The 15,986-nt window shown below is 35.6% G+C and overlaps 1 protein-coding gene across 1 annotated transcript in view; it reads left to right on the forward strand.

The window, feature by feature from the left end:
* Positions 1-15,692, forward strand: part of DARS1 (aspartyl-tRNA synthetase 1) — a 64,979-nt gene extending 49,287 nt beyond the window's left edge. Inside the window, exons 11-16 of the mRNA XM_068967393.1 lie at positions 8,863-9,009; positions 10,404-10,446; positions 11,575-11,655; positions 13,318-13,429; positions 13,624-13,695; positions 15,011-15,692. Coding sequence (XP_068823494.1) covers positions 8,863-9,009; positions 10,404-10,446; positions 11,575-11,655; positions 13,318-13,429; positions 13,624-13,695; positions 15,011-15,102 — 547 coding nt within the window. The 3' untranslated portion in view covers positions 15,103-15,692. The remainder of the gene's footprint in view (positions 1-8,862; positions 9,010-10,403; positions 10,447-11,574; positions 11,656-13,317; positions 13,430-13,623; positions 13,696-15,010) is intronic.
* The last annotated feature ends 294 nt before the right edge of the window (positions 15,693-15,986 follow it).

Genomic DNA, 15,986 nt, shown 5'->3' on the forward strand with positions numbered 1-15,986 from the left:
GCTTGAGATCGAATCCCAAGTTTGCTGTATATATCTTGTGTGGGCATTTTGGAAGTTATATAACTGCCTCAGTTTCCTCTGCTGTTACAAGTGAAGATAATATTATTACTTATCTCAAAGTTAGAGTCCCTTTAGTCTTTCAGTTTCTAATCTTTACTGAATCTGTGTAAGTTAAGCCTCTGTTCAGTTCAGTTCATTTCAGTCGCTCAGTCATGTCCGACTCTGCGACCCCATGAATCGCAGCACACCAGGCCTCCCTGTCCATCACCAGCTCCCGGAGTTCACTCAGACTCACGTCCATCGAGTCCGTGATGCCATCCAGCCATCTCATCCTCTGTCGTCCCCTTCTTCTCCTGCCCCCAATCCCTCCCAGCATCAGAGTCTTTTCCGATGAGTCAACTCTTCGCCTGAGGTGGCCAAAGTACTGGAGCTTCAGCTTTAGCATCATTCCTTCCAAGGAAATCCCAGGGCTGATCTCCTTCAGAATGGACTGGTTGGATCTCCTTGCAGTCCAAGGGACTCTCAAGAGTCTTCTCCAACACCACAGTTCAAAAGCCTATGTTGGGACTGTTTAATTTTTCGATCAATTTATATTTACAGCAAGTGCTCAGTAGAAATTAGAAACTAGTATATTGAAGGGACTTTCAGCTTATTTGGGCCTGGTGAATTGATACATTTATAGAAATTATTAGGCATGTTCTGGGTGTTCAGAAAATTAAATTATGTAAAATGTTCACTTTCTGTATAACCTTTAAACTGGCAAATAGTTTCTGCCTTAAAAGCGCATTAGAAATTGTTTTCTTACGATAATGTTTAAAATAGAGAAAATAAGAAAAGACAGAAAGCACATTAGGATCAAGAGTATCTTTTTTTCTCCTTTCTTTTCTCCATACTTTTGAGAGTACTCCAAGTATTAAGTTGCGTATGACAGACTTATCTAGTGCTTTGATAACTGATGAAGGATTATATTTAAAATTTCTATTTGAAGACCACTGATTTTTTTTCCTCATGACATTTTATTTTCTTTCTGGTTTTACAAGCAATACATGTTTATTGCAGACAGCTAGAAATAAAAGCATAAAATAAAAATTAACAATCCACCATAATCCTGGCCCCCCAAAGAATAACCATCATTAATATCTTGATACCTTTTTTTAATAGAGGTATAATTGACCTATCCACTATGTTGCTTCCAATGCACAACATAGTGATTCCATATTTCTGCAATATAATTGACTGTATTTCTCATGCTGTACCTTTCATTCCCATGACTTTTGTGTTTTTTTTTTTGTAACTGGGAATGTCTTTTTCTTAATCCCCCTTACCTGTTTCACTCATCACCCAAGCCCCCTCTACTCTGGTAACTACTAGTTTGTTCTCTGTAATTCTATGTCTGTTTCTGTTTTGTTATGTTTGTTAATTTGTTTTGTTTTGTTAGATTCCACTTCTAAGTAAAACCATATGGTATTTGTCTTTCTCTGTCAGACTTATTTCACTTCATATAACACCCTCTCAGTTCAGTTCAGTTCAATTGCTCAGTCGTGTCTGACTCTTTGCAACCCCATGAATCGCAGCACACCAGGCCTCCCTGTCCATCACCAACTCCCGGAGTTCAATCAGATTCATGTCCATCAAGTAGGTGATGCCATCCAGCCATCTCATCCTCTGTCGTCCCCTTCTCCTCCTGCCCCCAATCCCTCCCAGCATCAGGGTCTCTTCCAGTGAGTCAACTCTTCGCATGAAGTGGCCAAAGTACTGGAGTTTCAGCTTTAGCATCATTCCTTCCAAAGAACACCCAGGGTTGATCTCCTTCAGAAAGGACTGGTTGGATCTCCTTGCAGTCCAAGGGACTCTCAAGAGTCTTCTCCAACACCACAGTTCAAATGCATCAATTCTTTGGCGCTCAGCTTTCTTCACAGTCCAACTCTCACATCCATTCATGACTACTGGAAACACCATAGCCTTGACTAGACGGACCTTTGTTGGCAAAGTAATGTCTCTGCTTTTGCTATCTAGGTTGGTCATAACTTAATACCCTCTACATTCATCTATATTGTCACAGATGACAAGATTTCATTCTTTTGTGGCTAAGTAATATTCCAGTGTCTGTCCGTGTTGCTGTTTAGTTGCTCAGTTGTGTCCAACTCTTTGAGACCCCATGGACTATAGCCCTCCAGGCTCCTCTGTCCATAGGATTTTCCAGGCAAGAATACAGGAATGGGTTGCCATCTCCTCCAGTGTATCTGTATATATATGTGTGTGTGTGTATATACACACTACATCTTCTTTATTCATCTTATCAGTGGACATTTAGGTTGCTTCCATATCTTGACTGTTGAAATCATAATGCTGAAATGAACTTAGGGATAAATCTAAATATATTTTCAAATTAGTTTATTTTTTTAATTTCTTCAAAAAATATCCAGAATGGAACTGCTAAATTGTATCTATTTCTAATTTTTTGAGGATGTCTGTACTGTTTTCCATGGTGGTTAATTATAACAGTACACAAGGTATGTTCTCTCTATACCTTTATTGAGAGTTTTTATCATAAATGGCCATTGAATTTTGTCAAAAAGTTCTTTGTTGAGATGATAATATGATTTGTATTCCTGAGTTTGTTAATGTGGTGGATCACATTGATTAATTTGTGGGTGTTGAACCATCTTTGCATTCCTGGGATAGATCCCAGTTGATCATGATGTATGATCCTTTAAATATATTAATGATTTCAGTTTGCTAATTTTTAAGGATTTTTGCATATCATTTCCTTTTTGTCTGGTTTTAGTATCAGTGTGATGCTGGTTTTATAGAATGAGTTCAGAAGCATTTCTTCCTCTGGAACTTTTTTGAATAGGATGAGAAGTAGACCTTTAAATGTTGGTAGAATTCACCTCTGAAGCCATCTGGTCTTGGACTTTTGTTTGTTGGGAATATGTTTTTTTATTACTAATTCAACATCATTACTGTTAATTGTTCTATTCACATTTTTTATTTCTTCCTGATTCCATCTTAGGAGATTTCACATTTCTAGGAGTTTGTCCGTTTCTTCTAGGTTGTTCAGTTTATTGGCGTATATGTATTCATAATAATCTCTTATGACCCTTTATATTTCTGTGGTGTCAGTTGTAACTTCTTTTTCATTTCTGATGCTACAGATTTGGATTCTCTTTTTTTCTAGTCTATTTTATTTCTTTCTACTCTGATCATTATTACTTTTTTCCTTTTAGTAACATTGGGCTTTGCTTTTTTCTTTCCCATTCCTTTAAGTCAGGTTAGGTTGTTTGAGACTTTTCTTATTTCCTGAGGTAGGCTTTTATCACTGTAAATGTCCCTCTTAGAACTGTTTTGCTGCATCCTGCAGACTTTGGATTGATGTGTTTGTTTTCATTTGTCTCTCGGTATTTTTTTATTTCTTCTTTGATATTTTCTGTAACAATAGGGTTGTTCAGAACCATATTGTTTAGCCTCTATGTGTTAGTGGTTTTTGCTGGGGTTTTTTGTTTGTTTGTTTTTCACCTTGTAGTTAATTTCTAGTCTCTTTGAGTGTGGTCAGAAAAGATCCAGGATAGGATTTTTAAGTTTACTGAGGCTTGTCTTGTGGCCTACTGTGTGATCTATCTTGGAGAATGTTCCTTGTGTGCTTGAAAATAATATTCATCCTGCTGCTTTTGGATGGAATGGTCTGTGTGTGTGTGTATGTCTATTAAGTTCATTTCATCTAATGTGTTTTCGAGGCCAATGTTTCCTTATTGATTTTCCATCTGGGTGATCTGACTATGGATGTAAGTGGGGAGTTAAAAGTCTTCTACTGTTTTGTGTTATTGTGTTATTTTTCCCTTACGTTTGTTAATATTTGCTTTTATTATTTAGGTGCTCCTATATTGGGTATATTTATAGTTATCAGATCTTCTTGTTGGATTGATCCCTTTATCATTATGTAGTGTCCTTCTCATTTCCATTTGCATGGAACGTTTGTTTCCATCCTCTTACTTTTGGTTGGAGTGTGTCTTTAGATCTGAGATGAGTCTTTTGCGGACAACATATGTATGGACCTTGTTTGTTTTATCCATTCAGCCACTCTGTGTCATTTGGAGCATTTAGTCCATTTACATGTACTATGTTCTTATTGCTATTTTGTAAATTGCCTTCAGGTTTTTTAATTTATTTTTTGTTTCTCTTTTTTTCTTCTTATGACTTGATGATTATCTTTAGTGTTAATATAAATTCCTTTCTCTTGTGTGTGTGTATCTATTATAGATTTTTGGCCTATGGTTACCATGAGGTTTATATATAGCAACCTATATATGTAGGTTCAGCTTGAGTGATTTCCACCACTTGGTCTTCCAGTATACTAATCTGTTCCTCTGTATCATCTAATCTCCTTAGGGGAGTATTCATCTAATCTACTTATGGGAGTTCCCTTGTATGTAACCAGTTACTTTTCCCTTGCTGCTTTTAATATTCTCTGTCTTTAATTTTTGCCTAATTACAGTGTGATAAGGAAGCTACAGGGCTTCCCCAGTAGCTCAGCTGGTAAAGAATCTGCCTGCAATGCAGGAGACCCCAGTTTGATTTCTGAGTCAGAAAGATTCCCTGGAGAAGGGATAGGCTACCCACTCCAGTATTCTTGGGCTTCCCTGGTAGCTCAGACAGTAAAGAATCTGCCTCTAATGCAGGAGACCTGGATTGGAAAGATCCCCTGGAGGAGGGCATGGCAACCCACTCCAGTATTCTTGCCTGGAGAATCGCCATGGACAGGGGAGCCTGGCAGGCTACAGTCCATGGAGTTGCAAAGAGTCAGACATGACTGAGTGACCTAGCACGCACAGTGAACTTGTGGACTTCTTTGGGTTGATCTTATTTGGGACTCTTTGTACTTCCTGGGCCAGGATATCTTTTTCCTTTCCAAGGTTAAGGAAGTTTTCTGCTATTACATCTTTACATGCATTCTCTGCCCCTTTCTTTTCCTTCTTTGATTTGTATAATGTGAATGTTAGTGTGCTTGATGTTGTCCCAGAGGTCACTTAAAATGTCCTCTTTTTTGTTTGTTTCATTTTTATTGGAGTATATAGTTGATTTACAATGGTGTGTTAGTTTCTCCTGTACAGTAAAGAGAATCAGCTATATGTATACATATATCCTCTCTTTTTGGGATGACCTTTAGGTCACCCTTCCCATTTAGGTCACCATAGAGCACTGAGTAGGGTTCCTTGAACCTCTACAGTATGTTCTCATTAGTTATTTATTTTATACGTAGTATCAATAGTGTATATATGTCAATCCGTATCTCCCAATTCCTCCTACACCCCTCCTCCCGCCTTGGTGTCCACACCTTTGTGCTCAACATCTTTGTCTACATTTCAGTTGGGCAAAATTAATATCTGAACCATTTTTCTAGATTCTACATATATGCATTAATATACAATATTTGTTTTTCTGACTTCACTTTTTTTTAATTTTTGTATTGGGGTATAGCCAATTAACAATGTTATGATAGTTTCAGGTGAACAGTGAAAGGACTCAGCCATACATATACACATATCCATTCTTCTTCAAACTCCCCTCCCATCTAGGCTGCCACATAACATTGAGCAAAGTTGCGTGTGCTATACATTTTTCTTTTTATGTGTATTAGGTAGGTTAATTATGTTTCCTGATCTTGGAGAAATGGCCTTATGTAGGAGACATCCTGTAGGGCCCAGCGACACACTTGCCTCTGTTCAGCAGAGCAATATGTTCTAGGGATACCTGCTATACATGAGCTATGTAGGCCCTCCTGACAGGGCTAACTTCTGTGGGCATTCTGGTGGGCTTGGATGGCCCCCAGCCCAGTTGGTGGCCAAGTGCTGCCTAATGCTGAGGCTTCTGGTTACTGGTGGACAGGACAGGTCTTCCAGAACTGATGCCGGCCCACTGTTTGGTGGAACCCAATCCTGGGCCCTCTGTTGGACATGGCCAAATCCTGAGGTAGCTGAGGTGTTTTGAGCAGGGGGTCTACAGCTGCTACTGGCCTGATGGTGGGTGGCACTATATCCCCGTTGTGACTGACTGCTTGGCCTGGGGCTTCCCAGGACTAGTGCTAACTGGCTGGTAGGCTAGACCTGGAACTTGCTGCAGTAGGCTAGAAGGAGAATTCCAAGATAGTGCTTGCCAGCAGCAGTGTCTTCATGATAGAATGAGCTCCCAAAATGGATGCTGCTAATGTCTGTCCCCAGGGGTAAATCTCAGTTGCCTCCTGCCTCTTTAGGAGGCTCTGCAAGATCAACAAGTGAATCTGACCCAGGCTTCTTTCAAATTACTACTTCTGCCCCAGGTCTCGAGATTTTACATGTTCCCTTTAAGTGGATTCACTGTTTCCTACAGGCCTTCAATTCTCCCAAGTGCCTGCCCCACTGGCCTTCAAAGTCAGACCTTCTAGAGAGTGCTTGTCTTCCTAGTGTAGGGTCCCTAGCCTAGGGAGCCCAATATGGGACTCAGTCCTCTCATTCCTTGGAGGGGATCCCTGCAGTTGTGATTATCCACTCCTTTGTGGGTTGCCTGCCTGGGGATGTGAATATTGATTCTGCCACATCTCTGCTGCTCCTGCCTGTCTTCTTGTGGTTACTTCTTTATATCTTTGGCTGTAGAATATATTCTATGCTTGCCTTCATGTCATTCTTATCGATAGTTGCTGTGTAAATATTCTGATTTTGGTGTGCCCATGGGAGGAGGTAAATTCAAGGTCTTCCTATTCTGTGATTTTGGCCACTCCTCCCAACCTTTTTTTTTTTTTTACTCTTTTTTCTCTGAAGCATTTCTATACAGTTATTTTAAGCAACTTCCATTCAGATAGTCTATAGAACAACTAATGTCTCCCTGTAAAACAAAATATCTTTTGAAACTACAGTTAAGAAATAGAGCTTTTCTCATTATTTATTTACTATATATTTTTAAAATTTATTTATTTGGCTGTACCAGGTCTTAGTTGTGGCACATGAGATCTTCCTTTTGGCATGTGAGATCTTTAGTTGTGGTGCTAGGGGAATCTAGTTCCCTGACCAGGGTTTGAACTGGGGCCACCTGCATTGGAAGCCCATAGTCTTGAGCCACTGGACCACCAAGGAACTCCCTCATTTTTTTAACATTTTTACTTCACTTACATTTATAATTGAAGAAAGTTTATGAAACTCATTTATTGTAGGTATTGATATCTTCTCTACTTAATATTGGAAGTGGAATTTCCACTTTGGTTTTTGTAACAGAGCAAGCATGATTTGAGCAATTGGGATTAATCAAATCTCTGCTTACAAATTAGAGATTCAGACACCATTATCACTGGGCTTAATGGGTAAGCTTAAGATGGCAACTTGGAAATAAAAACCTTCTTCCTGTCTTCTATACATCATTTAGGAATTTTAGGTTTCTGTGTCAGTTGTAAATTGGGTTATTTGGTGGTTGTCTTATCCTTCTCGTGTTTATCATTAGTACTTATCTCTAACAGAAGAATAAACAAATGTATTTTAAAATATTGATATTTATATTTTTTATTACCATTGATTAACATGAATAGGGGTTAATGTTCAAAGCAAAGCACTTTAAAAATTAATTCTTGGGGTCATTTTAACCCATCTTATGTCAAGATGTGAATAAATCAATTATTTCTTCTATTTTCATAGAATATAAACATACTTTTTTCAATTCTGTTGATTATGAAAAAATTTAAATATCATACAAAAAAAAGGTAGACTAGCCTAATGAACCCCCATATGCTTATCACCCAATTTCAACCATTGTCAATCCATGGCCAGTTTTGTTTCACGCATTACTCTGTTATTCTGAAGCAAATCTCAGCTACCATTTCATCCATAAATACTTTAGTAAAACTACATTTTTAATCTTGCCATCCTCTACAGCAGCAGTTTAATGCAATGAACATTAGTTGTATTTAAAAGGTAGACGATGAACATACTATAGGGATTATTAAAATGGGAAAGAAATAGGCATTCTCCTAAACAAACTTATGGTATAATGGGTATAGGGGAAGACAAGACAATATTCATTAATTTGGTCTTCCTCAATGATGACAAATGTTGTTAAAGTATTAAAAATCAGATTTTTTTAGTGCTTCATAAAATGAGTATTTTATGTTTCTAACAGTGCTAGTTGATATGAATTATAAAGGAAGTTTTTCATCCTGTAATGCCACTGTGGTGACAAATAATACAGGATTGAGAAATGATGTTAAATATTTTTTTAAGTATTTGCATTTAATTATTTAACTTAATTTCTTGGTAACAGTTTTTTTCTGATGCATACACTAATTCAAAGAATGATTTTAGGTGACATAAACAGGGACTCAATACCTACTAGATATTTTTTTCTTAGCTGCTGTTTGTACTGCTAATGAGCTTGAAAGTCCCCGAGGCAATTTCTGCACTGAGGCTGAACTTACAGGAAAGAGCTTTGCTCTAAAAGCATTTCCTTTTGTTATCTCTGAATTCAAAATAGTTGCCAGTGGAAACAGGGAAGAGTAGTGCAGTAGGCTCCTGGGTCCATGTCAACTGGCCTCTTGAGTACAGGCTCCCTCAACCTCCATAGGAGGTCTGGTGATGAGTGGGGTGAGCAGGAAAAGGCATGTTTCCACCCTGGAACCTGCTCAGGTGGCCCTTTTCTCATCACTGCACATGTAGTAATTCCTCTAAAATGTTAAAAATGTTTCTTTGTTTTAAAAAAAAATGTGTATCAAGTGTATGAAAGAGAAAAGCTGTATGTTCCTTACGTCAACAGTATTGGTTAAAATTTTTTCTTTATATATTGCCACAGTGACCTCTTGTGTTAAAAACATTTATTTCACATTTTTATTAACTCTTGTACAAATAGGTTTCAAACTGAAATTCAGACGGTGAATAAACAGTTCCCATGTGAGCCATTCAAATTTTTGGAGCCAACTCTAAGACTAGAATATTGTGAAGCATTGGCTATGCTTAGGGAAGCTGGAATTGAAATGGGAGATGAAGAAGATCTAAGGTTTGTTTGTATTTGTGATTTTTAAAACTTTAGTAATTAGATTTAAGATATGAAAGAATGAATATATTGATGAATGTTTTTCACCTACTTGGTAAACTTAAGTTTTATTAACTTTAGTATGATGCTGTTTTGTTCAATGTGTGATCTGAAATAAACTGTTATTTTTAATGTGGTTTGCCTAAGCGTTAATATTTTTGTATGTTAAGGTGTGAAACTTTTAACAATCTCTAAAAGTTATGCAAGTCTCTGTTCTCTATTTGATATACTATATTTTATTATCTAAATTCAGATAAAATAATTTATAATTTTGAAATGATAGTTTAATAAAGATTAGAGATTTCTACTTATATTTTATTCAGGGATTCTTAAGTTAAAATACTTTAAGACAACACAATGATTCATAATTGATATTGGAAGGAAGAGGGGATTATTATTAATTTTTTAGGTTTTTTTTTTAACACATTTCACTCAAAACCCTCATTTACTTTTATTTGTTTAATGAATATATATATGTGTGTATATGTATATACACACATATGTATATTGTTTTAATCCTCTACATTGCTAGATGACAATTTAAGGAAAACCATAAATTCTATAATTTGGATGATATTTTTGTATGTATTTTGGAAATTTTTCTTGAATAGAACTTAAATTGGTTTATATATACACTGTTATATTTTATTTTGAAATACTGATTTTTCTTTTATAAACCTTTAATAAAGAGTAACAGAAAAGAGAAACCATTTTGCCATGCTACTGCTGCTGCTAAGTCGCTTCAGTCGTGTCCAACTCTGTGTGACCCCAGAGACGGTAGCCCACCAGGCTCCCCCGTCCCTGGGATTCTCCAGGCAAGAACACTGGAGTGGGTTGCCATTTCCTTCTCCAGTGCATGAAAGTGAAAAGTGAAAATGAAGTCGCTCAGTCGTGTCCGACTCCTAGCGACCTCATGGACTGCAGCCTACCAGGCTCCTCCGTCCATGGGATTTTCCAGGCAAGAGTACTGGAGTGGGGTGCCATTGCCTTCTCCGCATTTTGCCATAGAACTATTTTAATGGCAAGAGTAGTCTATGTTGGTGTAGTAGACTTTCATTATATGTAATTGTAGGAAACTACTTCATCCATGTTATTTCTGAATCAGTGAATTGCTAAATTCTATTTATACTTTTATTTAAATATTATTGAGTAGCACTGACTAACTGTCCCAGGTATACCCATGAATGGTTTCCAGTAGTAGTTGCCTTTTTTAAAAGGAGCAGAATAGACAGCTGTGTGTTTTGGCTAAATTTTTTTATCCTCTGAGAACTTCAAATAGAAGAGGTTCCTTGTAAACTTAAAACTCTTTTAAGTTGCTGTTTGATCTTCAGACACCTGGTTTCATGTTTCTTTTGCAGTACACCAAATGAAAAACTGTTGGGTCGTTTGGTAAAGGAAAAGGTAGGACTCTTATGCATGCTGGATTTCTTTTTCTAAATCTGAAATTGTCAGATTAGTTAGAGAGGACCTCAAGGTGATTGAAATTATTTAGAAATGGTCTTCCCTGACTACCCTTGCTGACTCGTGGGACTAGAGGGTGAATGAATTTTTTTTCTGCCTTTTACATGAAGGCTACTTTCCTATCTTATTTTTCTATAAAAATCCAAAGAGAAAAGCTAAACTTGGTGTAATCTTTAAAGAAATTAAGAGAAATGTGTAATTGAATAAAAACAGTCCTTGAGCTCCTCCTGCTGGTTGCACTCAAAATGGTTCAACTGACTGGGGAACAAGTCTGTGAAACTGCACAGTACTGAGTTCATACCTTTAAAACACTATTTCGGCGGAGCCAGTTTCAGCACTGTTAACATTCCCTCTACACGCCAATTTTAGGAAAAATGTTTAACATCAAAACAGTTAAAACATGACTGTTTCTTTTTAATTAAATGTAGGTCACATAGTAAATATTCTTTTTAACAAAGATATCATAATTTCATGTTAATGTTATTCATTTCAATTGTTTTCATTTGAGAAAAACTACTAAATTTATTTTAGACATCTTAGTGAAAGTGTAAATCATTGGGGAAATAATCAAGGTTTTTTGAAGATAAAAGACGTCAGTTTTTCCCAAAATAATTTATAGATTTAATGTAGTTTTTATAAAACCCAATGCGATTTAGAGTAATTTAACAAAAACAGTTTTAAAATATATCTAGAAAATTAAATGAGCTAGAGTTGCAATGGAAAAAGGTGAAAATAGTTTATCACAGCATAGTTTTCAGTGGAGGAGAAATTGAGAAGAAAGTACATGTCCAAAAAGAGAAAAAGAAAAATGCTTATGTGAACTATGATTGAATAGTCCACAGCTCCTAAAAATTAAATATATTGGAAGAATATATAACATCATGGCAAAATACTGTAGGACACAGCTGTAGGAAGCAGAACAGTTATTGTATATAGAGTGTAATTATAGTAATTTTAAAGAACAAAACTTACGTATAGAAAAAAGACAATTACCAAATGGTAGCCTTCTTTTTATTTTCATTAAATGTCTTAAAAAATCTGTTTTAATCATATTTATTCTTTTTATAGTATGATACCGATTTTTATATTCTTGATAAATATCCATTGGCTGTAAGACCTTTCTATACCATGCCTGACCCACGAAATCCTGTAAGTAATTTGATTTTAAAAACCTGTTTGGGGGAAGAGGGAAAACTTTATTGTCACTGTGTCACATTATACAGTGGAAGTAATGGTTTTCATTAATAACTTGCAGTTTTAAAAGACACATTACTATATGTATTACTACTAGTTTCTGTCAATTCAGGTCAAAGTGACATTGTAAAATTAGAATATTCTAGCAAATTAGTCCCCAAAACCTGTATTAAAAATAATTTTCATGTATAATTTTTAAAGATATATGAAGAAGAAATACTATATAAACAACAAATAGTATTAATAGACTTGAAGACTTTATCAGATCATTTTATCATTGACCTTGAACTAAGAACTCACATTCTATCCTGGTGAAAGTGAAGTAGCTCAGTCATGTCTGACTCTGCTACCCCGTGGATTGTAGCCTGCCAGGCTCCTCCCTCCATAGGATTCTCCAGGCAAGAATACTGGAGTGGGTTGCCATTTCCTTCTCCAGGGGATCTTCCCAACCCAGGGATCGAACCTGGGTCTCCCGCGTTGCAGGCAGACACTATCCTGGTAGTCAATCTAAATAATGTTTTGTGGCCTTTCACTGGTTTTCCTTTGCATTGGTTCCCCAACTTTAGTGAGTATCAGAATCACTCGGAGGGCCTTTAAAACACAGACTGGGGCTTCCCTGGTGGCTCAGTATAAGGAATTCACCTGCCAATGCAAGAGACACAAGTTCAATCCCTCATCTGGGAATGTCCCATGTGTACAAGCCTGTGCACCAGAGCCTGGGAGCCACAATTATTGAGCACATGTACAAGAACTTGTGAAGCCTGTGTTTTCACAACAAGAAAAGCTGCTTCAATGAGAAGCCCGCACACCACGACTCAAGAGTAGCCCCTGCTCACCACAACTGGAGAAAAGCCCTTGTAGCAACGAAAACCCAGCACAGCCAAAAATAAATAAATAATTTTTTAAAAAAACTTTTTTCTAGGTGGGGCTTGATAATTTATATTTCTCATAAGGTAATAGTGAACCATTGGTTAACTGAAAGATAGGGAAAATAAGTTAAAACCTGATAAAGAATGAATTGAGCTATGGTAAAATTGATGTTCAGTTCACTTTCCTTAAAATTATAACTTTTAAAAATTAAAAAGACTAACACCTGTTGATAATTTGAAGTTCCAAAAATGATCCACTTAAAATCATATCACACTTAAAAACATTTCAGATGATAAAGTGAAATAAGAATCAGCACTACGGGGACTTCCCTGGCAGTGTAGTGGCCAAGACTTTGCTCCCAGTGCAGGGGTCTTGGGTTCAATCCCTGGTCAGGGAACAAGATCCCACATGCTGCAGCTGAGACCTGGCACAGCCAGATAATTTTTTTAAAGAAAGAATCAACACTATGCTACTGCTTAAAAGATGTATTGTTCTGATTTGTTTTTGGAAGGTGTGGGAGAAGGGAAGCATAAAATCTGATAGAAGTAAAGAAGAAGTTATTTCAACCCTCACTAGTTTAATCCCATTTTAGAAAAGCAAATCATGTTTATTGGAGCAGGTTGTATAATTAATTGTAGGAAAGAAATGATATTGTTCTTTATGCAACAGAGAGTGTTTTTCCACATATGTGTGATAGAAATAGGGTGATAGCCTGTTGAGTGGTATTTTTGTTTGTTTTTCCTACAGAAACAATCCAACTCTTATGATATGTTCATGAGAGGAGAAGAAATACTGTCAGGAGCTCAAAGAATACATGACCCTCAGCTGCTAACAGAGAGAGCCTTACATCATGGAATTGGTAAACAATTTCAGTATATTGAGGAGGGTCATGTATATTCTGAAAGCAATACATTTTTAAAACCCTTTAAAGACTTTTCAGAAACACAGTCATTTGTTTTAATTTTCATTGCACGGTAACTGCTTTTGCAATTTTTTTAAGCTAAATAAGAGGATAAATTACGTTTTTTTTTTAATTTTATGTTTGTTTTGTAGATTTGGAGAAAATTAAGGCATACATTGATTCCTTCCGCTTTGGAGCCCCTCCTCATGCTGGTGGAGGCATTGGTAATATTCCTTTATATGATGACAATATTTCCAACCCAAATTTCATTTGGCAGAGTGTTTCTTCAGTTCTAAATGTCCTCAGTATTAGACTTAAAAGTAAATTTTGTATTTTGTTATTACTTACAAATTATAAGTGCTAAATATAATACAAATTTGAATTGAAAGAATTTTTAAGTGAGTTATGACTGAATGAAATTTTTGAGTATCCTCTTTTTTCTCTGTATTTGTGAGTTCATTCCAATTAGTCCAAATTAAAGCTGTCCCTCAAGTCAGCTCAGATGGGTGCTAAATGTTTTTGTTGAAAACATTTCATTGGCTTTTAGAACCATTTCTAGAGTATGTGAAAGATACTGCTCTGTGATTTAAAACGAGTAAATATTTAACTTAACTTTGGGATGTTTGTATCAAAAATTCTTAAAAAGAATTCTGGGGCTTCTCTTGTGTCTCAGTGGTAAAGAATCCACCTGCCAATGCAGGAGATGCAGGTTCGATCCCTGGTCCAGGAGGATCCCACATGCCCTGGAGCAACTAAGCTCTTGCGCCACAACTATTGAGCCTGTGCTAAAAAGAATTCTGAATTTATAGTTTTGTTGAAGGTTTGGTTGTTTCAGGTTTTTTAGTGAACAGGTAATATACAAATTTCAAATTCAAAGCAAATAGAATAGTGTACATTCACCTCCCTACAGAAAACTATTGTTTCTAGTTTTCTCTTTACCTCCACAATGATAATCTTTGCATATGCAAAAGTATATAAAATATATTTTTTACACAAATTGTAGTGTGCTGTATAAACCATTCAGTACCTTGCATTTTCGCTTAGTGTATTTTGTAAGTTGTTTCTTATCAACACTTAAAAAACTTTTTAATTATAATCACTACATAGAATCCATTGAAAGAATTCATGGTAATCTTGGTAACCAGGTTCTATCAATAGGAACCTGGTTAAATATAATAGTAGGCTTATATTATATTTTTGAAAATATAATAGTAGGCTTATGAAAATAAATAGTAGGCTTATATTTTTGTTTGCTTAAATCTTAAGTTTTAGATATTTACATAGATTTGTGGTTCACATTTCACAGAATCATACAGCTTAAGGATATCTCATTTATCCTTCCCACATATAGCATCACCTGTTTCTGAATCAGACCTGGAATGTTCCATTTTAAACTCATTTAAAATAATAGAAGTCATTTCCTTTCTAACAAGGAAAAGCATTTTGCTGATCACTGATGTTATTTTGGTAGTTTTCAATAAGTATGACCCTGAATGATTAATTCTGAAAATGAATTAATGATTATTTTGTTTTCTCCAGGGTTGGAACGAGTGACTATGCTGTTTTTGGGCTTGCACAATGTTCGTCAAACCTCAATGTTTCCCCGTGATCCCAAAAGACTTACTCCTTAAAGAAAATGTTTTTTTAATTCTTTCCAGTAACCTGCTATTAATCAGGCTGTACCTTAGGTACTTAAAATATGCAATAAAATAAATGTCTTATCCAAAGTGCCACTTTTGGACTAATTCAGTGTACGTTACTTTAAAAGAGAAAAGTTTTATAACTTTGAACATGCTTCAGTAGGAAATGGTTAAACATTTTAATGAAAAATTAATATTATTATGTTAAAAGTTCATTTTGCATTACTACAATAAATGTTAAACAACAATTTTAAACAGTTAATAATGTGTAAATTTTTTTTCTATATTATAGTGGCTATAATATTAATGTCTTAAATTTTCAATATTTGTTTTTTTTTAAAAATCTGACATTGAGGTAAGAACAATTTTAGGAAAGTATCGAGGTTTTAATGAATGTATAATTGGCATATCATGGAAAACTAGGAAGAAAATATCAATCTGTAATAATTGTGCCTGTAAATCATGTAAAGCAGGGGAGAATACTGGTTAGAAATGATACAACATAATATTATATTAAATTGTTAACTAATTAAACTTGAATTTCAATAAAATTTTAAAGCTAATTATGGATGTTTCTATGTAACTTCATGGCAGTATGATTTTATAGCTGATTCTTGGCATTTATAATTTGGAGGGGGAGTAGACAACCAGTTTATGTAAATACCTAAAAGCAAATGAAGACTGATATATTCATAGCATGTATTAATCAAGAGATAAATTCAGATGAGTGTGAGGATACAGTTCTTAAAGCTGAAGGCTTAGGTTGCTTAATAGTTTGTTTCATATAGATTAAAAAATATTGAAGAATTTTCTGTTTTTATTTTTAACTGGTAGGCATTTAGTGAATGTCTCTAAAATGCACTCCCATTCCCTCC

This window comes from Capricornis sumatraensis, chromosome 3 (genome assembly GCF_032405125.1).
Source record: "Capricornis sumatraensis isolate serow.1 chromosome 3, serow.2, whole genome shotgun sequence".
Lineage (NCBI taxonomy): Eukaryota > Metazoa > Chordata > Mammalia > Artiodactyla > Bovidae > Capricornis > Capricornis sumatraensis.